At 40.6% G+C, this 24,388-nt stretch overlaps 1 protein-coding gene across 7 annotated transcripts in view; it reads left to right on the top strand.

Annotated features, from left to right (window-relative positions):
- LOC111267431 (Kv channel-interacting protein 4) overlaps positions 1–24,388 on the top strand; it is a 91,675-nt gene that overhangs the window by 58,187 nt on the left and 9,100 nt on the right. The window contains exons 3-6 of one of the 7 annotated variants that reach the window (XR_002684612.2): positions 6,464–6,607; positions 13,056–13,147; positions 20,711–20,894; positions 23,841–23,925. Coding sequence is in view for 6 of the 7 variants with exons in the window: in XM_022845670.2 (XP_022701405.1) it covers positions 6,464–6,607; positions 13,056–13,147; positions 20,711–20,894 (420 nt within the window). In the remaining variant the exon portion in view is untranslated. Of the gene's footprint in view, positions 1–6,463; positions 6,608–13,055; positions 13,148–13,472; positions 13,949–19,299; positions 19,555–20,710; positions 20,895–23,840; positions 23,926–24,388 lie in introns of those variants that run through there. The other 6 variants (XM_022845670.2, XM_022845671.2, XM_086971326.1 and 3 more) reach the window with 6 other exon arrangements.

Genomic DNA, 24,388 nt, shown 5'->3' with positions numbered 1-24,388 from the left:
AAATTAAACATTTCCAAACGAGTTAATAGTGTTTGCTTTGCTATTACATAACGTACATAAACGCTAGATTCTGCAGCGCCACTAAGTTAAGTCGTCTGCTCAAATCAAGGCCGGCATTGAAGTGTTGACAGCGTTCTGCGTCAATATTATAGAACTTATATATAAATCGTAGATCTATCCACATCCGAGAGCATCCTATAGCCACAAGTCTCAAGTAGTGATCGATACAGCATATTCGCAAAACATGTTCCCATCTCGGGAAACACCTCAGATCCGTTTGTCCTAGAGCGGAAGATTGTCGCAAATCGTGCAAAGCCAGACGAGACCCACCAACGTGGGGCTGGTGAGCGAGCAGACCGGGCAGTGAACAAAGAATAAAAACACTCGTACATACTAAAACTTCGAAACGAGAAATTAGATCGATTATTCGGAAAGTTACAACTACGCGCACTAGATAAGGCACCAGGCCATTTTATGAACGAATAATTGCCATTTCCCTCCCTCCTGGCATTCTGAACTTACTTTCGTCGACCTTCAAACTTTACCACCAAACACTTTACTCGTTACCTATTATACAGTATATTTGATGTATCGGTAAAAAGCATCATAACATCATAACTGAAATAGAATTATTTTGGATAATTTGGTCTAATCATTTTTTGTTTTTCTAGGGGAAATGCCATTGGGGAGCACCATTGTCATAATGATCTAAGCAGCTATACTTGGGAGATTGCTTTCGAGAACTGCTACTTTATCCTGGTTTGCATTGCCTATTTAGCTCATTTTTTTGTTAAGCGAAGGGATGTTTAAGGACGCAAACTGCACCGGTCTTTTAAGGCCTTATACTAACTGTTAGGATCAATTACTAAGTCATAAAAGAACAGAAGCTGTTATACGGCATGCGACTATCCAATCAGTTTTCCAACGAAGGCGAAAGGGAGAGTACTATCGATTCCTTTATTGTTGGTTACAGAAACAGAAAGTATTATTATTACTACTACTACTAATTTTTTCCGGGGAGCAGACACGTTAAACTTGTACGGAAAATGACCAGCTCGCCCATTTGAAAGATTTCTTTTTTAGTATTGGAAGATGTCACACTTCCTTTCTACGACATGGCCTACCCAACATATACACGTTCCAAAAATGAAGACGCTCTGCTGCTTCCGTATAGTTCTTAAGATACTTGGTCGCCCAAGTTAGCAACGATAGATGTAGTAAGAAAAGGCAAACCTTCATCGATGCTTACGTAAAATGCTCATGTTTGTACGGTGAAACTAGCCAATAGAGTAAACTGAATTGTGTTAGGAAAATTTGGTAATACGATGGTAGACGAAGGAAAATTAAACTTCGTTAAGGAAAATCTTTCTGTGGTCTTTGTGAAGAATTTACAAGAACGTAAATAGACAAATGCACTGAAAAATCTCATGTTGAATTAGCTCTGTCTCCAAATCTTAAAACCATAGTATTATATATATCGACGAAATCAAGATGCCATTTCTCTTTCATATAGCGGATTACCTTCTTGCTCGGGCCCAATGTTTGTTCAAGATCAGAAACTCTCGAAAGTCCAGTGATGTTATAAATATTAATTGTCGACCCATTCTAATTGACCAAAGCCATTCGTATAAGCCATATCTGAATTATTAGAAAGAAGCTAATAATTCTAAATAAATAACGAAATAATTACTAGTAATTATATGGCGATGCTCTGAGTAGCTTACAATAGCGTACCATCACCTGCGTCATTTGCTATTACTGGTTTAAAATGTCTCTTTATGTTTATGACTAAGGTTTTATGACTGGCCATCGTTAGTTTCAGAGAGTTCTCCCGATTTCCTAAGTTTCCAGTTTAAAGAAAAATTAGAGCGTTTATCGTTTTCTTGAAGCCATTGTGGAACATTTCGCATAGCTCATTGTACCACGTAGATATTGTGAGGGTCCTAACTTAAGCTAATTTGCGTTGATAGAGCTTTCTGTCTTTGATTCGAACCGATAGCCGAGTTTTTATTTAGACCTAGAAGATGCGGAAACATATTGTTTCGTCTTGTCATTTACAAACAACTGCGACTGGAATCAGCAATAAACATCCAGAAATACCCTAAACAATACATTTCTACTGTCGTAAAACTATCAGACAGACCGCAAGACCTAAGTTTATGTGTTTGCACTTGGAAAAACGCGTATGTATATTTTCAACCTGTGTAAATAAAGCATTGATTGCATACTTTAGGAAAAATTGGTCGGCAACAACATAACGTTTTCCCGTCATTTTTTTTCGCTGACTCAAAACGAATATGTTATATAATGTCCTGTTTCATATGAAATGATGCCGGTAGAATATAACTTGAAATACGTTATATTCAATACTGGACAAAAAGCGCCCAATTAAAAAATGGACGAGAAAAAAGTGAACAAAGGGGCCTACGAGTGTGAAATAAGTAGCCTCCATGTCTTATCGAGCATCTGTTTGCGGTGATTCGTTGCACTAAATCCATTAAATTTCGACGAACTTTTACTCAGCTGTGGTCTGAATTTAAGTCGGCACTGTTTATTGTCTACGATGTTGGCCGCGTAATTAATGAGCGAGTCCTTTGGAAGTGTTCTGAGCAAGTGTGAAACACCTTGGAACCAACATGCCGCTCCAGGCCGATCGTTTGAGCTTATTACATGTAATATTACGGGACAAAGTGTAACTATATTGAAGCTGGTTAGCTACAACTGGGGCGTTAGGTTAGACAGTATTAATTAAGTAGTTATATACGGACGGGCTGGTCTTTTAAATTTGCATCGTGCACGCCTAGCAGCTACTACTAGTTGTAAATCTATTGGAAATGTACAAATAGAAATGGAAACATATGATGTCCCCTCCTGTGTTAATCCACCTAGACAGACTATACGCATGATTGTAAATCTTCAGTGGCCACAAGACACAGTTAATTGGAAATGAATTTTCTTTATCCTGTCACATCTGTACTGCGAAATGTAAGCGACCTTTGAAGTCGGTTAAATGTCGCAGTCCTCATGAAACCGCTACTGAGCGGAGATTGCCTGCGCAGTTTCACACGGAAAATGTGGAAAGCGTCAACCGACACAAAACCCGATGGATAACAGGAAGTAAGGGCAAATCTGTGTAAAAAGCTGAAAGCTAGAGAAACTGAAAGTTCCATACGATGGCAGTGCCTTCACTCGCCACCGGGTTATAAAAGCTTAGAGGGGTAATTTCACCCTCAGTTTTGCAAAATAGGTCTAATTTCAGTGCACATGCCTAGCGCGGCAAGGCTGCGCGAACGGCCACGAAGACGGGAGAATGTGTGGTGACGAGTGATGGCCCAGTGGCCTGTAGCAGATTCACTAATCTAGCAGCAATAGCTCCTAGTGGTTATTCGGTAGTACAGGTGGGATAACGTAATTACATACGGTGGCCTTCACAAGCTCACTGTGTCAATCGCGATCACCAAGCAATCTATGTTATTTGCTTTATGTTCTGGTCGAATCACCTCAAATCATGAATTTCTATCCATTTTTTGTCAATCTGTGCAGCAGTATAATTTCTAACTGAATAAAGTCGCTAGCTCAGAAGGATTATCTCCATGATGTGATTACATGTAAGACAGCGCGCTACCTCTGCAGCTTGCTTCTGCCATTGTCGCTGAATTGGCTGAGCTATGGTAAGTTACTGGAGTAAGTGTATGGCCTCTTATTCTGGTTACATGCAAATTTATTCACCAACGACCGATATTAGCCCAATATTTAAGCGTACATCTATGTGTGTGATATAGAGTGCTGTTCAGATCCTGACCAGACTTCAGCTATAGGTCTTCGCACGTTGATGGCGTTTCGCTTCGGCATGCTCTCTGTACCCAGTAAGCAACTTCCAGGAGCAACGATGGCAGTTCCGGAAGGCGACAGCCACGATACGAGTTTCGGTTGCTACAGGGATTAGCCGATTAAAGAAGACGAGGCGAGGGGACCTCCCGGATGGAAATTCGCTTCTTCAGACATAAATACAGGATTTGACAGAGAGTACCTTATGATGATACGAGAGAGGAGAGCACAGCTTTTCAGTTATCTCAGCAGAGCCCCACTGCACTCATTGAGGATGTTTGAGCACACAGCTTCCTCATGGAATCGGATGTATACACTGCATCACTATTGTTCATCGTCGTGTCTGTATTCATCACGGACCGTTCTGTTTCAGTTTAATGTCTTCGGAAGAACAAACAAACAAACAAACAGATTTATAAATTAATGGCATCTTTAAGCTCCGCTCGCTCGACGCTAAAGTTGAAGTTCTTATGAAATTTTTTAAAAGAGAACGAGAAGTGTAAGCCCAATTGCTTTACTATTTTCTTATGTATACATATTTATCTGAAAGATTTAACATCGTACTTCTTTACGACGAATCTATAATACTTGTATTTAATTACTGTTTGAATAGGGTGTACTGTTGTAATGTGTGTCTTGAGTTGCTGAGCAGACGGGCGCATCACCATGCTGTGCATACTTTTCATAAGTTATAGTCTAACCAGAGGCATTACTGTGTTGTCGTAGAGACACAACCGTAGGCTTACTTCCTATAGATAAGAATTTAGCTTTGTATAAAGTTCGTGCTCCTACAAGGGACGCTGGGAAGACACGAAACGATTTTGTATCTTCTGACGGATTTTTAGAATCGCTATACTAATACCTCTGCTGCTGATTAATCTAGACTCAAGTACCGTATCTAACGCTTCGCTTAATAAAATATATTTTACTCCTTGACCCTTAGGACATAAATGAGCCGTGCAATCTTCCGTCATCTATTAAATACGTAAATTTTTAAAAATGCACATTAGAAAATTCGCTTCGAATCTTTTTCATACACCTTCAATAGATTTTTCCTAACAGATATAAGACGTTCGTTAAAGCAGAACAAATGCGCTTGTCATAAATTTCAGCTCTTCGTTCAATATGGCTTTGTTTATAGTACCTTTCTTAACGAGCACCGATCTATCATATAATGCCGCTGGAAGCAAATTGGACGCGATGGTTATTAAGAGCAGAATCCTATTAACAACCTAATAGAAAGACATTCGTGCGCATACGTACATACATACGGCGTGCGCTACAACAATGTCACACTAAGACGCTGACGAATCTGTATCAATTTTACTAGATGGGACATTTAGATTCTTGTTACCTTAGTGCATGCATCTATATTATAAATGAGTCAATTTTCGTGAAATGAATTTACCAAGCTTGTTGTGGAATACGGAGCGCGGGACAGCTTTTTCCCCGAATTTTACGAGGCTGGGTACCAGGATCACTGCACGCTCTCGTTCATGATAAATATTTTGCGATCCAATTTGCATATGATGCTCTATATGACGAAGGATAGGAATGCTAATAGTATAATATTATACGTTCCATAGGAGAGGTTTGCCTCTCGTTGGTTAGCTCTTTCGACTCGTAGTTACTAGCGTATGATTATGTCATACGACGTATAATGTTTACGTTATTTATTTCGGTAATTCGGATACTGTTATGCTATCTGCATACAAAGATCTAGTCTAGCATTAATTATTCAGGTATAATAACATCTAAACAGCAAAGTCTAAATTTGATAATCCTCCGTTCTGCATGATTCCTTAGGTCATCTTCGAGTCCCAGTAAATTTTTACACCTGCAACACCAGTTATGTCGAATGGGTAGTCCATTGAAAATATTGTACACTCTGTCTTTGGCATGCTGGGTCCAAAACATCGAAAAAAACACATTGCAGCTGACTCAGTGTAAGTTGACAGGAGTTTCAATAGATCCGAAGGTGCGATCACGACTGATACCGATAATTAATGCTCACTAAATTACTTGACAAGCGTAAGTGCCTAACATAGGTGCAGGATCATTAAAATCGGGCATTAGAAAATGAAATATACACGTTCTTATCATATACCTCATGTACCCCGCTAGGAAGTGTAACGACCTTCTCCCGTTGTTGCTTGTTCGCATGTATTTCGGTCTTTTAGCGAGCCCGAGCTTGAAGGGCGATAAGACGATCCTCTGCCGTTACTAAATTATACAGCGCAGTTGGCATACAAATAGAACAGAGTTAGCAGTAAAGAGATCTTTTTTTAGATAAATCTCCAGAGAAGGATAGGAACACGGGGTTGACGCTAGTCAGCCATATATATATATATATATATATATATATATATATATATAGTGAAAGCGGACATGGCGCAATCGTCAACTGCAGCGGGAAATCTTTAGCCTACCTAACATCGCCAAGCCTTGTGGCAATTGCTAAAACTAGAACAGCAATGATTTGCGTGACTCAGCAAGTTGCAGCCATGCAGTATACAGCCTATACCGATTATAGTGAAGTTAAGAGTAAATTTGGCTTCATGTGTAGCCAGAAATATCTAGCTGTTGATTTTGCTAAAGTCGCGCATTGACGTTACCTCTTATTTACGTATTTCAGGAGTGCCCATCGGGGATGGTGAAGGAAGATACCTTTAAGATGATCTACTCACAATTTTTCCCGAGAGGAGCGGACGCCTCTCAGTATGCTCATTTCGTATTTAACACCTTCGACCAGGACAACACCGGAGCTATCACATTTACAGTAAGACGTCTAGTACATGTACTTTGAAGATCTCTATCCGGATCGCCTACCGACATACGAATCAAATGCTATCACATTGTATTTTGCTACCCACAGCAAAGAAACTTTGCATGGTTATATTATTTTGATAAGGTATCCTCGTATCTCTCGTTTCTTCAATTCTAAAATTTACGAACCATTATTTTTAGTGCTGCAGGGCGCCCTGCGAAGGTAGACTCTGCTGGGGTTGTGTGAAAATCGTACGCCGTAGGAATCGGTCAAATATCCCCTTGGTTAAGAGCGGTTAGCATTCGTAGCACATCTCATTGCGGGGCTTGTAAGAGTATAATATTTTGTTTGGTCATCATCCTTGATTTCGTTAGCCTTCAACCAGAGAGCCAACATGTGCTAAGCAATTGGCGCGTAATTTACAGATAAACGTGTGTGCATAACGAGATCTTACAATATCTTCAAAAACAAGGCCGTCGAGTGGCAGTCGAGAATGTACAACGACTGATGGCAACTCAAGCTTGTTGTCATTTGGGAAATGTCGTCATTTTGTCTTGACTTATAACAACAGGAAAAGGCCTATCGTATATAGTTTAAGCAAACACAATACAGAGATGACCTCTTATACAGCAGAAAAGTGCGCTCTGAATGCTCCCTTCTCCATTGAATTCACCTCCTCTTTATCAAGAAGGGATGAAGAGATAGTTTCTATATGTTCAGACAATAAAATTATTAAGCTGACACTGATAATTTAAAGATTTATTGCTTGCGAACATATAACAGTAGTCCTCGTCGGCTTCGTAATGTACGTATAGTATGCATCCGTAATGCGCATCCGTGGGCAATCTTTTTTACATAGGCAAACATTTGTGTGCGCATGTTCGCGGATGAGGGCTGGCATGGGTGGAATTGGCGTCGTTGTCTGATAAGAGCGGTCTGCATATTTTAAAATCGTTACTTTGCCGGCATTTCTAACGGCCTCCCTACTTGACAGGGAGATCATGAGAGCGGACTTCGTGGACCTATCTGGCCAGCGTTATCATGACCGGTGGGCGACGCCGGCCAATGATGCGACTTCTTCTCCGACTTCTTTCCCGACTCCGTCGCCGCCACTGCCGACGCTGTTATTTTCCCCTTTAGCTCCCTTCACCCCTCGTTGTCTGATCCTGTTCGCGACCCAACAACCTTAAACAGAGCCAACGAAAGAAAAGGATGTATAAATACCACCGGCCGAGACAGGGCGGGTGCTACCTCTTCGCTAACGACCTGTGAATTCTGCCGAAAGACTAGCTCAGCCTAAACGACTGGGCCCAATCAGGCTATCACACGTCAGCTGAACCCCTGAAGGGATAAACGGATTACCATCACATAACCCATGAGCACGCCAACAGCAGGAGCGGTACCGCCAGAACGACAACGACGACGACGGCAACAACAGGAATGAAGGCCATGACAGCATGATAACAGCTGCAGGTGGCGCTTACCCTCTTCCGTCTATTTGCCGCTTTCTCAGTGCTTTGACTTGGTCACAGAGGGAAGAACGGACGGCCAGATGAACGGGCGGACCCCGGCAAGGAGCATTCTCATTTAGACATATACCCTCCGTCCTTGCGTGTGATGATGAAAATCGCAGGACAAGCAAATATGGTGACTACCTGCAGATATAGGTACATACATGCATAGTATGTACAGAACAGGCCACAACTAAGCATTACTATTACATAAAACCAACAATACTGCAAGCGGGTCTAGGTAATAAAAGATTGTGGAATGAAGCTAGGACGTAATGTGGATTAAGAGGGGACATTACCTGCTGTATGATTCGATAACCGTATGCTTTTATCAAGTGTACACATACAATCTGTGCACAATGTAAGCCTAAGCTTAAGCTATTAAGCATTTATTAGTAAGAATGTTTGAAAAGTCTTCACGATAAAGGCTATTATTCTGCGATCGTTTGTGAATTTTCTGCGGCATTCAATAGTACAGGTACAGAGTTGTCCTAAGGACTCTACCTTCCTGGCTGAGCGTCCTGGTTCTAAAAGGGGTGAAACTTCGGTTACGGCACCTTCTAGATTCGCGAGTTAGTGTAAAATAACTTAAGGTGGGAAATCTCTCTCTACTATGACTCCCCTCTCGATTCCTGAATAAACTGACCGACATGAAGAAGAGAGTTCAGGGGAGAGTCTTTGGATAAAAACCTGGCTGCCAACTCATATGAGAACACTCAAGAAAAGCTAGTTCCAGCACTTCGGTGCACAGACTGAAGTGATGAAAAATAGCTTATTTTCAAATGCTGCCGTAGACAATTCGGATTTACGATTCTGAATGCAATAATTTTCTGTGTTAAATTTAATAATCTACTATTTTGGTAAGTGTAATTTTCCAAAAAGGATAAACTTTCTATCGAACATAAGTACTAATATTGTTAACATTCATATTTATGAAAATTTTAGATTTCTTCTGAAATGTACATTCACATCATTACGCCCTGCACGTTTTAGAAAATCTAGCTTAGTTCCTTCCAACTGAAGGTTTTTAATACGAAAACTGTTACTTCTGTGAATTATAAGCTATATTCAATGAAACGAGGTAGTTGTCAGCCGATTCTCAACAGATGTTTAAAGCAAACGCACTACAACACCCGAAAGAAAACGCTTGAGAAATCTTGGAGAACGAGATGCTTCGTATAGTCACGGGAGAAAGGCAGAAGAGTCCTAGAGGGCGCCATTGTTTTGAAGCCTGCTGAAATGACAGCATGGCCTGATCCAGAGGAAATACATAAGCAGTCCGTATTAAATTAGAAATACGGCACGATAATGTTCTCCGTACTACGACGCTGAATGCTCGGCCCAATCACAATTTCACCACGGGCGTTTCAATTGCGTTATTATATATTAGCTCTTTTGTGAATGCAATTATACTTTTTTTTTTGTAACACCAGACGTACATCTATTATATTGTCCTAACCGGACAATTAAGTCCTTAGACATGCTTGGGTTACTTTTTGCAACGGAATCGACATAGTTGAGTTTCAAACCTTCGGCTTTTCTGCGAGATACAAAGCCTTGGATTAGTAAGTGCGTTGGGACCATGCCTCAGATTATAGCCAATTTGAGTAATGGCTAATTATGTACGGTTTGCATTATGTGTCAACAGGGCCTCATATAGATATAGGTCCTCTTAAACAACAAAAGTGTCTTAATGCCAGAAGCCGTTTTATTTAATACTCGTGCTGTGGCGTAAGCGTTATGGTAGTCATGAAAAGTTCATATATTTCTTTGGTTAGGTAGAATACTTAGAGTTGCATTTGTAAGGTCCATGCTTGGTATAACTTAATAGTGATAACTTATTAAGACTCGAAACACTCAATACGCTAGAATATTGCGTAGAGAGTTGTATCTTTTGGGTCATTTTGATCGAATTCATTCCTCTTCTTATATTGTTGTATATGGCTAGCCGGCACTGGAATATTTAAACATGTATGCGCTATTTTTTTACATACAGGATAATTGTAGGTACAAAGTCGAAGTCTGCAAACAAAAAGAGTAGAGAGTCTTCGTGGTATGCGCAGGTGCATACGTATATCATTGCTGAATAACGGGTGGTCAATGCTATACCTCTAGTCAGATAGTATTGAGCTATCATGATACTTATCTGGCGACGGGCATAGTCACGAAACATAAAAAATCTTTTTAGCCACTTTCACTCGTTTCATTTAAAAATTCTTCATAGAGCCATACAATCGTAGCGTAAACTTGCTGAAGCTCATTTCTTAATTCTCGTTCAACAAAAATCAACAAGAAATTTTTTTGTTGCTTTATAATGCCCTTATTTACATGTCCGACAGGTGCGTGACAAAAAAAACACACTTGTTCATTTACTCTGCTTTAAAAATCCCTTAAAATAGAATACGCCATGGTGCATGAGCAAATGAGATCGACTGCAACATGGTGCGTGCTGTTTTCCATTGTGTTGTGCTACCTTTAGGCCATAATCGCTACATGGGGTTTATAGTCAAATAATACGTTGTTGATTAACAAGAGCTCGACGGCGGCACAAGAAAATCTACGCAATACACGTAGGGAAGATGTGGAGCAGACTTATTAAGAAGCTTGAATGCAATTTAGTTTGCCTAAAAATAGAAGGCACGACAAAAGGGTTTCTTATAGTTACTAGTTAAGTACTACAACTCGACGACGCTTCAGCCCGTATGAGTTGCAGGCCATATACTCTTTTCTTTTAAATTTACCAAACCTGCACTCAAACATCCGACCCATTATCGGATAGCTATGATAGTAGTATATATGACAAAGGAAATCCTCTTTATTTGAACGACTTCATCTTTATTGCCAGACCTTAGTATCTATATATAATGTATACCGATGAACTTGCCTTAGCTTTGCCTGAAGACCTCTTACCATTCACTAAATATCGTTCTTTTATTTATCGCCTTCTTAGAGCACCGGCCTACGGGCCACAGCCCATTATAGGTTTATGCACGCGTACCAAAATACATGGGCCACTGACGTGTGTAACCTGCGCCGCTGCCGGCTTTTGATAACGGTAGTACGTAGCACGTAGTGGTTGGCGAGCACGTAAGATCTATACACAAAGCGCTCTATACTGCAACCTAGATGAATTAGTGCTCGGCGTATATAATAATAGTAATAATCGAAAAATAACTGCGAGGATTTGCTAACATTATTACCGTTGATGTTTCCTTATTGCCGAAATCGATCGTGCGGTATGATATTTTCCCTTTATGTAATTAGCGAGATGCCTAAGCCCAGGGGCCTGAAAAAGGATCAACGATACCTAATACGGTTTGTTTTTAATTTTGTTTGGCCTCATACGATTGTCGAACAGTGTGCGTTCCAGTTGTCGTGACCAAAGCTGCGGCTTTTTCATAATTATTGAAGATAGCCATTATCTATCTATGATCCGCACAACAAGTGTGTATAGCGGATAAAATTAAACAAATATAAACTAAAGGAATGCAACAAATGTATTTTTCAAAATTTTCCAGTAGTGCTAAATGATCTAACGCGTTGGCCAACCGTACATAAGAACTACCTACTGGCCCAAAAAATAGTTCAGATACATTATAATGCATTTCAAGTACTTAGTACGAAGTGTAAAGTCATATAATTGAAATGAGTGTATATATTCCATCTCACTTTTCCACCGTTACAACGGAAACAGAATTTGTGAGTTATTGCCACTCTGCAGACATGTAGAAAGCGGGGTAACAGGAAATCGAATAGAGCTGAGCACTTGACATATGCTTACTTTCTAAAAACAAGGTAAGGGGCAATTATTTTAGCGTCAGAGACACGCTCGCCTGAGGAGCTAGTCGGAGTGATTTCTGCTGGGCTTATCTGTAGACTCACCTGCTGCTCGAGTGCGGTTTATGATCTTCGTATTTTCTATAAGGGAAGTTTTAAACAGTTTTGAACAAAGGATAAAGTTGGATCCGCTCACTTGACCGCTGACGGTAACGTTCGCTGTAGTTTGTTGAGCTTTTCTTAGACTTGTCACAGCGGCAAAAGAAGCTTCCCAGAGAAGATTCGTAGGTTGGTCGAACTTCCTGTTATACACTTCCTGTTGACGACATGGTTTTCGCTTTACCAAGACTCTTGAAAAAATAGGTCGCGACGTGACAGAATGATCTCGCTCCCCTATTGGTTACGGTACATTGTGCAGGCAATAGCGATGCTCGGGCAACGCGTCCCAGCTTTGCACCTGGAGAGCGTATGGACCGCGTTGTGTGGACTCGCGTGCCGTTGATCATGTACCAACCAATATCCGGCGAATGAGAAACGTATCGTTATGTTTATAACTCGGATGCGCAATACGTTTATTCAGATTTACAACTATTTGTGTGTCATTACGAAAATAACGATGGTAATGCTGCTATTGGGATGACGCAAGAAAGTTACCTCCTATATGCCAATACTTGACGAATCAGAATCACTGACAGATTGCAAAATTTCCCCACTTACTTCAACCAGTGTAGATTTGGTCAAGCGCAATGGCGTTGATCATGAACAATAGATACATATACAAATGTTCGTAGAACGGAGAGTATCGGATACCGAACGTGATATGGCAATGTTTCTTCAACTTCAAACCATTCAGCAGAATTTTACCATGATGATAATAATATATGCAGTTGCCCTTGATACGTGCACGGTGTTGTGAAGGGATCATTTTTGTACGTTCGCACTACTAAGCAACTATCAATACATCTTACTTAACGAACGACTGAAGAAATTTTTAAAGGCTTAAGTTTCCCACAAATTGCATAGACTTATGTGACTCGTTAAGAAATGCTATCGTTTAAATCTATGCTATACACCACTCTGTTAATTTGTATACTACGTGAAAAAATACAATAATATTTTTGTTTGGTCCTTGCGCAAAATAGGCACACTAACGTTACTATTCCTACTTCCAGGATTTTGTAATTGGACTGTCTGTTTTATCGCGTGGTTCGCTTCAAGAGAAACTTCGCTGGACATTCAACTTATACGATATTAACGGAGATGGGTAAGTGGCCACTAAATATACACAGAATTCAAGTTATATATATATCGTGGATTATGATGCCCGCGTCGTGTGTTACGTTGAGCCAATGTATGCATGTGTGGTGTCCTTCTTTGCCACGGGCTGGTAAAATATAGAAGTACAAGCTATTATTTGTACCGACCAAATTCTACGTTTCTCCAATTATCGGTACTTCAACGTTGTAACGTTCCTGCGTAACGGCTCCTGCGTTTCGAAGCAAGCGTCTTGACGCAGAGAGAGTATTATACGATACATAATTATTGTATTATATTATGAATTTAAGCCAGAATTTAACTGATCTCTGTAGTTGTTTCGTATGCACATTTAGTAAACTGGGGCCAGATCAAACGGCACGGGCCATTTTCTCAACCCGTAGACATTCCCTTAGCACTAACTGATAGTGCGCGGTTTCCACGACTTCAAATGCGGACAAGCGGGTTATCAAGTGTCGCAGCATCGCCTTCGGGTACTACAATGCCGACATGACTGGACATCACCACTTGGGCCCGTCTCACCGCGACAACTGTAGGACCCACCCACGAACGATGCGCTTTCTTTCGGAACAGCGAAAAACGTTCCCTCTGTAGGGTGCGTGTCCGGAACCGGACTTTTTGGCATAGAATCTCGGATCTTTCGGATGAATTCCGTGTTAGAATTGACCTTAGCCACTGTGCTGAGATTTACTAGAGTAGCTAATTTTGCAGTTCGCTTGAAACACGCTAAATTCAAGCTTAAACGCCATATTAATAAACAGTATGCGTTTACTACCGCATATAAACCGTTGGAACGCCTTCTTTTTTCTCCAGTAGTAGCAAAAAATGTCACTTGAAAACTTCTATGTCTTTGGCCCATGTAGACCCACAAGGTGGAGTCATATATACCGTAGGTAAGTTTATATAGACGATCAATGATTTCGTGCCACGAACGCAGACGTTTAACAAAAGTAAAGGGAAAATGCTTGTCTTTCTACAAACCCCATGCTTTCCTGCTAGGTTATATAGTATTTTATATACGTAGTATAGTATATTTATGTATCATAGGTCAATGTGACGTACAGCTGCGCGCTGTCGTTTTGGTGACCTAGATACTGGCACGTCTAAGAGCTGAATTTTATCCGAGAAGAAAGAGGGAACAGTAACTATGAGCGTCCATTCTTCAAAACCAACTTAACGGAACTGAAGTATATATGTATATTAAGTGGATATGCATGATTACAGTATAAATAATCTACTAGTATCTGCAATGTGGTGCATCCGTCGTCAGTATTTTTTTGTCCGAGCGATACGTTATGCCAATAAAGCCGTTAACCTATACCAATCAAATACAATGATTCCAGCTTAACCCGACATACATACATTCCTATATAAGCGTTTCCACTAAGCTGAATTGTGCCTTGAGGCCACGCAGTTCGTTAATCTCTGTAAAATTCCGCTTTTGGCTCCGACATTCGATAGGCCCATATAGGCTCTCAGGATGATCATGTAACATACCGTAACGAAATGATTTTTATAAAACATAATTTGCTCTCTGTTTGTTTTTGAAATTGCAACTCTGGGATAAGCGAGACTGTAGTAAAAAAAAGAAGCGCTACTTATTTGCTTTCTTTACCATTTAACAACCGTTATGACATGCTTAGCTGTCTACCCTCTCTCTCTCTCTCTCTCTCTCTCTCGATATATATATATATATAAGGTCTCCAGGAATGAAAGCCTGCTACCTACCAACTAAAAAATCAACTATAAAATGCGACTCTTTCAGACGGCAAACATTTTGTGACAATTGTGAATTACTTCAGTGTAGGTTTTATTTAACCTCTACCATGTCTTTCCTTTTCGAGTAGAGTTTGTCAGAGCTTATACCATTATACATTATGAACCGCCAACGAAACCTGACTCTACCATAGCCGACAGTAGACGGAAGCCCCGGGAGCTCGAAAAAGCCCACCACAGACTGTGTCAGTAGTAACAGTGGCGCCGATAGTCTGGAGGCCTGAATGAAACTTGTCCAAGACTGACTGGTAGCAAGGCACAGAGACTGAAAAGAGAGATGTAGAATACACAACGGGCGGAGAGACACGGCTGCGCTGGGACCAAGGCCACGTTACAGAAACAGTCTACGCTAATTGTTAACATTTAAACCCCGATTTCTCCCCTTTTTTGCGCTCACTCTTCAAGACGTCACGTCACGACTGCATATTCCTGATAATTGGACTTTTATAAGCAACAATCCTATGGAAAATGATTAAAATTGGCATGCCATAAAAAGGCTAGCTAGGTAAGAGTTTCAGCCTTCAGTACTCGGGTGAAGCTCTTTGTATCTGCTTGAACAATTTAGCTTTGATGAACCTTATTAGCGTTCGCAGTGGTTAACTGTATTTCGTGAAAGTAATTGTTCTCTCGATTACGGTTCAAAGTTTTAATATTCTAAAACGTCTTCGGTTAAGAAACTTTAACCAATATTGCTTGATAAAGGTTAGGTCCAATTTTTTATTTGAGTGCTTTTTTCCTGCCTGACAACACTTGCCAGTTCAGACAACTTAAACCGTGCAGGAAACCGTCTTCCAGTTGGGCTGAGAAGGTTCCTTCATGCGTATTTGTCAGTCTTGCTTCTTTCACATTGCCGCTTACTTAGGTGGATTAAAAATCTGTTGCTCAGAAAATTACTTCCGGCCGTCGAAAAAATAAAAAGAAATAGGTCTCTGACTGTTTTGACTGAAAAAACTGAAAATTGAACGACAAGGAAATCTGATAGGTGGTGGGAGACCATAGATTATGATCAAAATTACTTAGACGAATTAGGATCCCGGACTGTTTTAAAAAATAAGTTTAAAAATACTTAAAATAGCCCAAGATATGTTTATAACATATACATAGAATGGCCTTTTGGGTAAATCTTATCGGGCTGTTGGTTGTAGCTAGAATTTGCGAATGTGCTACCATTGGTGCTAGAGGAAAGCCAGTTCTTTCTAAAACGAAGCTACAAACTCGCTATGACTGGAGAAGAGGGTTCGTCTTCCGAACGTGAGCGAAGAGCAACTATTATCTAATCTCTTCACGCTGGACAAATTTCATCCTAATATGGAAGCCATTATGTGGCGTGAAAGATATAGGCGCGCAACACATTAAACGGCCGTATTATCAATTAGTATACTCAGAAAAATAAAATGCGTTCTCTAACAAATAATTCTCTACTTAAATTCAGCCTAATTTTCTTTATATTTGGGTTCAAATTAGGATAATTTTGCTTTTATACAGTGCTTAGACTGAGGAATCAGCGTTACTGCAGATCTTCTTCAAAAAAGATAATGATAGGAACGCTTGCGTTTTGATGGGTCAGTAGCTAATCCTAATGACGGCATTGGGGGTAGCTTGTTTGTCTGCTAAATTTAAAGGACACGTGACGATCTGGGTATCAGTCCCAGTGTGGACACATATCCTTTCGTGCTGGAAAGCAGTCGTCTGATAGGATGCGTACCGGCAGTAGAACTCGGAACATTTCACTTCAGGCCATAGCTAAGGCCAAGTAGTAACTTGGGCCGAGACAAATATCAGTTGCCTGAGGATTCAAAACGAATGATACCATGTTCTATAGTAGGTAACACAAATACCATAGACATTATAGACGTACTACGGGTGTTTGTTTTTTTCACATTCAGCTATACGACAACAAACGGGTGTTCGTTGTCGTATAGCTGAATGACCCTAATGCGCATACACTCAAAAATCAAATGATTTCCTGATTAAATCCCGACCGCATTCTCACAGAGACAACTGTTTACATCGGAATCAGTTACTCAGAAGGGCTAAGTAGCACGCTTTACCATATGTGGCAACTCTTCTCCTTATGATTCCCGTTTATAACAGCTCTCAATCAAGAAAGCAGTCGCAGCAATCGAAATTCCTTAATGACTTAAACGACTATGGCTCGACGTTTTCAGCAAACGAGCTACACTTGATATCTATACTTCCATTATGTCTGAAATGTCTTGGCTATGCTGACGCCTATTTGCCTACACAGACAGAGAGATCGATTGAAACTAAATGCTTATACAGGTCTCGTGCAAAGCGTTATTAGCATGTTCTGAAACAAGGAGTTAGCTACACATTCTTCGCAGTCCATCAAGCCAGACACTGCGCACAAGAGACGGGGATCCTTGTAAGGGATGGGGGAGGACGACAAGTAGTGGGAAAAAAGACGTTAAGGGGTTGATGGTTTTCCTGATCTAATGCATAATAATATGAATACAACAAGTAGAACATCGATAAGCCGAGATAAGCCAGTGTGTATGTAAACGAGTGGAAGGTTCAAAATAGCGGTGTCACTTTTGCTATCGCTGTTGCTCGTATTGGCTACTCGTTTCTGTATTTTGTAAACGGCAAAGAACACACAAGCGCTTTATCAACCTTACATGCAAAATACGTCGCAGAGCTTTTTTAGAGAAGTACGGCAAACGGTGAACTAGGAAGGCGAAGATAGCTAATTTCTCTAACGAAAGAATAGATAATATAGATGAGATCGAAACAAGCTGCTCTCAACAACTGAAAAATAAGCAATGTGGGAAAATAAAAAATTTAAACGCTAATTTGACTTTATCGAACAGAGAGTTCTACAAATTTCAATGAGCTGATGTTACATTCAAACAAGCTGATATAGCCGTAAGATTACTGAAAAATAATAATGCAATCTAACAGTTCCTTCGTGACATTCGTGTCAAACATATAGTTATTTCGCTGGCATTATCGAGAAGATATTAGCTGGTACGAGTTGGAGGAGAAAAGGCTGTGAGTGTTACATTCGGTAGCCAGTACTCCATTAAGCATTGCGTTAAACGGCCGGCATTTAACATAAACCTTCAATTTGAAAAGCGAGTTTTTTTTTACCAACGCATCGATGTGGGGGACTCTGTTTCGAAATCCAAAACTTCTAAAAAAGCATAATATCTTTGAAAAAAATAACAGAACTACTAGAAAAATGTATGTTTTCTGATGAGATATTTATGATCAACATGAATTGTGCCCCATGCAAAAAGCGTCTACTACCATTTGAGCGAAATTTACACCAGGTCCTCTCTGGTACCTGTGCATTAGGAACGTTCGACCACAGTTTTAAGGACGCGAGTGTGTACCACATTTAACTGAACTCATATAAAAGTATCAATTACGGATCATTTCAAAGGAGGATCTTAGCATGGAAAACTTTGCTGTTATCTACGAAAGAATCCTGGGCCCTTCGAAAAGCTCAAGTGGGCCATGTTAACGGGTATGTGTAGTGATTAACATTTATTATACGATATCTAATTTCTGTCATGATCATTAGTCAATCTGTTTAATTTCTGTTTGCCTATACATTTGTTCGTCAATGTTTATAATCAATCTGTATCGTGCTATGGTTGTGGCGGCATTATTATTATTTTGAACAACATTTCGAACACAGTAGATGGGCGTGTCTCAAATACAAAAATCACGTTAAAATCTTTAACCCGTTTGACTGAAACTATGACGGCAGCTCTCTGCTATCATCACAACAACGGCTCATGACCGTACCAAGGCTAAATCATTTCTGTTTTAAAAATAAGCATTTTAAGAAGCCTTACAAAACGCAATAGACGGGTATGCGAGTAAAATTAGTGAGACATACGATAACAGGTTTCGGAGGGTAAGCACATTATAGCGACCCGTACCTTTTCTGTTTGTCAACTGTTCTCAAATGAAAAGCTCGATTGTTTGTTTTTAAGTTTGGTACCGGAATAGTGAACGAGGCCAGTTTAGCCCGTCTAACATTCGAACTGCGCAAATATATTACGTCCGCCAGCGAATAAGTACAAAACCCTCGTTACATATGTTACTCAGTGTCATCATCGATCTGCTTAGTGCGCGTATGACGTAGAAACTTACCATTTGCCAAGTTGGAATTTACAACGAGATCCACTTTAGCTGCTCCTACGCCCTAAGCACCCGCCGCACGATCAACCTCCCGTAAGCTTCGTGCTGAATATATAGTCAACTACTGTTCATTGCCCTTCGATATGTAGTGTTGTCTAAGGCCGCCTACTTTGTAAAGGGCGCTGCATGCAAATTGCTGCTAGTAATGTAATATATATTTATATATTTATTTATGTGCGTTGTGTCTGGCAGAGCCGCCGTATCGTCTGCAATGCAATTTGGCCTGTGCATTACCATATACGAAAGAACTTGCGCGCGTCTACTATATTCGTCCACCGGATGGCTCTATGTAGACTGCAACTGAACAACGCTTCTGAAGAACCTGAAATATTTTCGTTCTACACCCTGCTGTTGCCGCTACTGACCAGCTCCGATGGACCAGTAATACAGTTTCATTGAGTTATGATGAAGCAGGCTAAGAGAAGAGAAAACGAAGGAACCAAGGAGGTTTGTTCTTCAGCAGAGGACGAACGCACAGCTCCTCTAAATATCATTTCGGCGACAGCCGTCCTTGTCGACACAGCTAAACCGTTTTGTTGGACGGTCGCCAGCCTCCCCTACTAGACGAAGTCGTATACATAATATAATATAGCAGAATAATAGGACCATCAAAGCGGTGTTATCTCTCTTTAAAACGTAAAAGAAAGAGAAACGGAAACAAAGAGCAAGAGTTACGTCCGCTTCGTACGCCACCGAAAGTCTTATCCGACATGACGTTTTTATTGTGTGTGGTATTATAATAGATTAGTTGTAAATTATAAACTCAGCCATTAGCCTTTGTTTTTCTTTTCTACTATGAACCCATTCTACTGTCAAGCTGGTTTCCCTCTGCATCAGCTACACTTGGTAGACATCTGATATATACCGAGGACAACCTGCTGTGAAATGCTGTCGTCAACATATATGCTTGCCTTTCTAGCGTGCTTGTTTTACCTGTGTACGTCCATTATACAAAGACGAAGTTAGGTGTCCTATTTGTAAATTCGTGTTTGTATGTTGTAAGTATTTCAAATCACGTTGGTCGCACTAGAGATCACCTCGGCAACCGTCTACACCCGATGACCCAACTGCTTGGTCTCTATATGTTTCGAGTGTTGCGTCCAGCATCGCCGTCAGGTTTTCCATCCCACGACTGGCCCCCAGCCCAAAAGAAAGTATGTCGATGCCCAGATTCGAAGCCGAAGCACAGTGCGTTCACAAGATTAGCATGCCAATACGTTGCTCATTGAGTTATCACGAACATTACGTGATTTAAAAACGGCCGCTCCTCAGTCATTTTTGACTCAGACTCGAGTTGATCTCAAACTGGCAGCGATCATTTTCTTTTGCATCTTTTAAGATCGGTAGCAATTCTGGATATCCGATTCCGCAACCATGCAGTTGTGGTTCTTCTTGCAGCTCACTGGAAAGTGATATATAAAAGCGGCCTTGTTCACAGATGCCTTAAAAATAAATCCTAATTTCCTCTAACACCTGTGTAAAGGTTCGGACGAGATGCTGGAGAAGCTGTTGTAGCCAATATCTTTACCTAAACGAGTGCCGATGGTGGTATAATGATGGCATACGCCTTTATGCAAGTACATTCATTTCTTCAAACTTGCAGGTATATCACCAAGGATGAGCTGTCTCGGATCGTGAAGGCCGTCTACGATCTGATGGGCCGAGCAGTTGAGCCGTTGGTGGAAGAACACACGACCCGCGAGCACGTGGAGCGCGTCTTCAACAGACTTGACCTCAACAAGGATGGGGTCGTCACCATCGACGAGTTTATGGACTCGTGTACCAAGGTAGATACCAAAGACGCGTTGTCTTTCTTGATTTATTTGATTTGGTACTTCATATATTAGGGTCTTGTTAATTATGTATTCTTCTATAAAACCATTATACTCAAAACGCTGTGTCCTACAGATGTCCTACGGCACCTCATTCTCCCGACACAGTGGAAAAGACCAAGCAAAATCTGACCAGCGAATACTCTGTTCTATTCCACGCTAGCAAGACGACAACGTCTTCCGTCTTAATATTATTTTCAATTTACTCTAAGCTATAATATTTCTGAGATGTACGTACTAGACTTGTGCAACGTCATGCTCATATTTGTATGCGTATATATCTACAGGGTGGCCCCAGTTGGAGAGTTTTCATTTCAGATATGCTGAATCCTTGTAATTTAATGATGTAACACATTTGCTACGGGAGCACTCTACCATTTCTCATGCCATTTCTAAATATTCTACAGGACGCTATGATATTAGTGAAGAAGGTTATTTGAACGACCATAGGGGTCACTGGTGTAGCTGCTGCATTTTAGAGATATGCTAAGGCTATGGTGTACAAAATCTCTCGGGTTGTCCATTTTCTAATTAATTACCTTGTATGTAAAAAAAAAATAGGGCTACATGAGCCGCTGTCGTTTTCTAACAATAGAAAGTTGATTTAAAATTTTAATCCTATTAAATCTTTACGATTTGACAAATACACACGGTGCAGAAATTTAGTGCAGTTTCCGTTTCTCTAATTTTTTTGACCAGATGTTTCAAAGTGGGCTCACATGGGAGTTTTTTTGGGTTTCAGAGAAATGTTGTTGAATGATGAAGAAGTCAACTAGCTAGTTGGTTTTTCCATCATCGTTTCATCTGTCCCAAACCTAAGTTGTGAAAGGCAAACTGAAAGCAAAAAAAAAGACTACCGCATTTCGACTATATGTGAGACCGGATGCCGTCGATGTTCATTTTACCCTAAAGAACTAAGTGACCCCCACAATACAACTTTACTTAGCAAGTATGCATTGATGTGTTAATTGAAACTAAGACATTTGTATTTTCAAACGCGTCGTTGTTGAACTGACATGCCCAATTGAACTCTTGAAGAAAACTTAGCCAATTTGAGTGGCATAGCACATCCTTTGGACGTGCACCACGTTGCGGATAATCACGACCATGGATTAAATCTAATATGGACAACTATGTTAGATTCATCCACAACGATGATGGTTATACAGCCTTCAGGCAGTCGTGCTGGCCACATTGCCACTGTCTCAGTGAAAGCTTTGTGGGTACCGTATTTGCCCAATAATCTTTTATTATCTAGGTCCGAATTCTCGCGGTCTAGGTTCGAATTCTCGCGTAGACACACCTTGTTTTGTACTGGGAGCCAACCGTCTGATGGAATGCCTAACGGCGATATCGAAACGTAGTGGTACATTGTCACCGTTCGTTCTCACTTTTTAAACAAACAAAAAAAAAACAACAAATTTGCTTATGAATCAGTATTTAGGCCGTTGAAAGTCTTTACGTAAGAGAAATTCACGTGACATATAATAGACGAACCATGCTTTTCGACTCGCCTAAGCGGGCAATGAATGATTACAAAGATCGTCTTTTCTAACGATAATTACAGTCCTCACTGTAAGACAAAATATTTATTTATTAGTTTTGTTCAGTAAGTCTCACTAACCTCAACAATTCTAGCAACCCATATAAATCTACTCAGCACACCTACATGGCTCTACGCAGTATGAAAAGAATAACACATTTTAATAAGCTCATTTGGACCATATATTAAAAGAGTTACAAACATACAAATTTTTTTCTAATAATAACCGTGAACAGTTCTTCTAACCTTGGTCAAATTCAGTATATAATTCTCGCAAAAACAGAGTTTCTATTAGTTGCTTGAACCATCTTCAGAAGTCATATCACGGAGGCTTGTATGCACAGCTCATAGTGCTGTTTGTCCACTACATTTCGTCCTGTGAAGCAACGCTTTTAGACAGAACACCCTAGGCAAAGTAAGCGTATGCCAGTCAGATGGCCGTTTTACCGGAAATGCCGCCACCCCTTCGAAGTACCTCAACGGCTTCTATAGCCATTCCTGTGGCACATGGCTGCCATTGCGAGAGGTCAGTTCACCCTTTCCGTAGTAGAGAAGAGCAGACGAAATGAGCTGACTGAGCCCACGGTCGAGAAATTTCTACACGAAGTTTGACATATGAGACCCATTGTCCTGCCATTGCCTGTGCCCAACTAAGGCCTTTACAAAGATATAGAGCGATAAGAAGAGAGAGGGCGCTGACAGCGAAAATGGCGCCGAGCGACTACAGACCTAAGGGACTCTAACAGCCGCTGGACAATGCGCCACAATGGCTCGTTTAACATCAGAAAAACATTCAACAAATACACATTTAGACCATCGACCTTGTACTATGCACCTTACTAATAGAAGCGAATCTACGATCACTAAATGCAGTATCACTACTTTATTTTAAGATATCATTAACATCGCTCACATTACATAAAGGACACAAAGTAGAAACTGTAAGTAAACACCATGGCGGGGACGACCAAGTGCAGGAAATATTTACAGAGTTATTTTCTACCATCATAGCAGGCAGGGAATTGACATTGGGTTATCACGAGATTAGCAAAGGCTATATGTAATACGTGCAACCTATCGTCTCTATATACGTGTGTTTGTATTGCGTATACATCCGAATGTGTTCGATAAATGTAACGATTAAATATACGCACTCGGATAGATGTAACGCGTCTCACGTATGCAAAATAGAAATAGTTATCTAGTATATCTATGAATACGTTGGGGTTTGCTACAGTCCGAACGCCACTTAGGATGGCAGACGTCATCTTTTAATGGAGCTTCATTTATAGGAGCCGCGCAGTATCGGTGATTGCGTTGTGTTCATTTAAAATATTAATCGACGCTTATTGTTATAGGGCTGCCGCCGACGTTTCTGGAAATGATAGCACCATCCATCTTCCCTTCATTATCCTGTACCTGCTTCCACCGCAGCTAGCGATGGTAATAATGCTTGGAAGATTAAGCAACTAACGATTGTATTAATGATAAAGCACAAATAATCTTACTTCCGCAGTAACTTCGGCTTGAGTCGAGCTAAATTAAGGGATGCACGTTCGGCTACTTGCTCCTCCCTATCTGTCGACTACGTATGACGATTGCACACACGAAGTAAGCGTGATTGCGACACCCAGACCCCTCGAAGTTCCTCTCGGCCCCAGTTGTACGCAGTAACATGCTATGGTTCTTAATGGAGAAGGTATATTACATACTTATATATACCGACTTCGTTTGACAAGTCTTTCAATTTCAAGTGGAACTAATTTTCTCCTAGACGGTCTTAATCCAATGCCTCCTCTATCTATATATATACACGACTGTTGTGCACAGTAAATGCTCATCTTAATTCTAGCATGAATACTTTCAAGTATAATCTCCTAATCGTTCAGACTCTGTCGTTGTGCCG

The sequence above is a fragment of the Varroa jacobsoni genome, unplaced genomic scaffold (genome assembly GCF_002532875.2).
Source record: "Varroa jacobsoni isolate VJ856 unplaced genomic scaffold, vjacob_1.0 scaffold_1187, whole genome shotgun sequence".
NCBI classification, from domain to species: Eukaryota; Metazoa; Arthropoda; class Arachnida; order Mesostigmata; family Varroidae; genus Varroa; species Varroa jacobsoni.
This window is presented reverse-complemented; position numbering and strand designations above follow the sequence as displayed.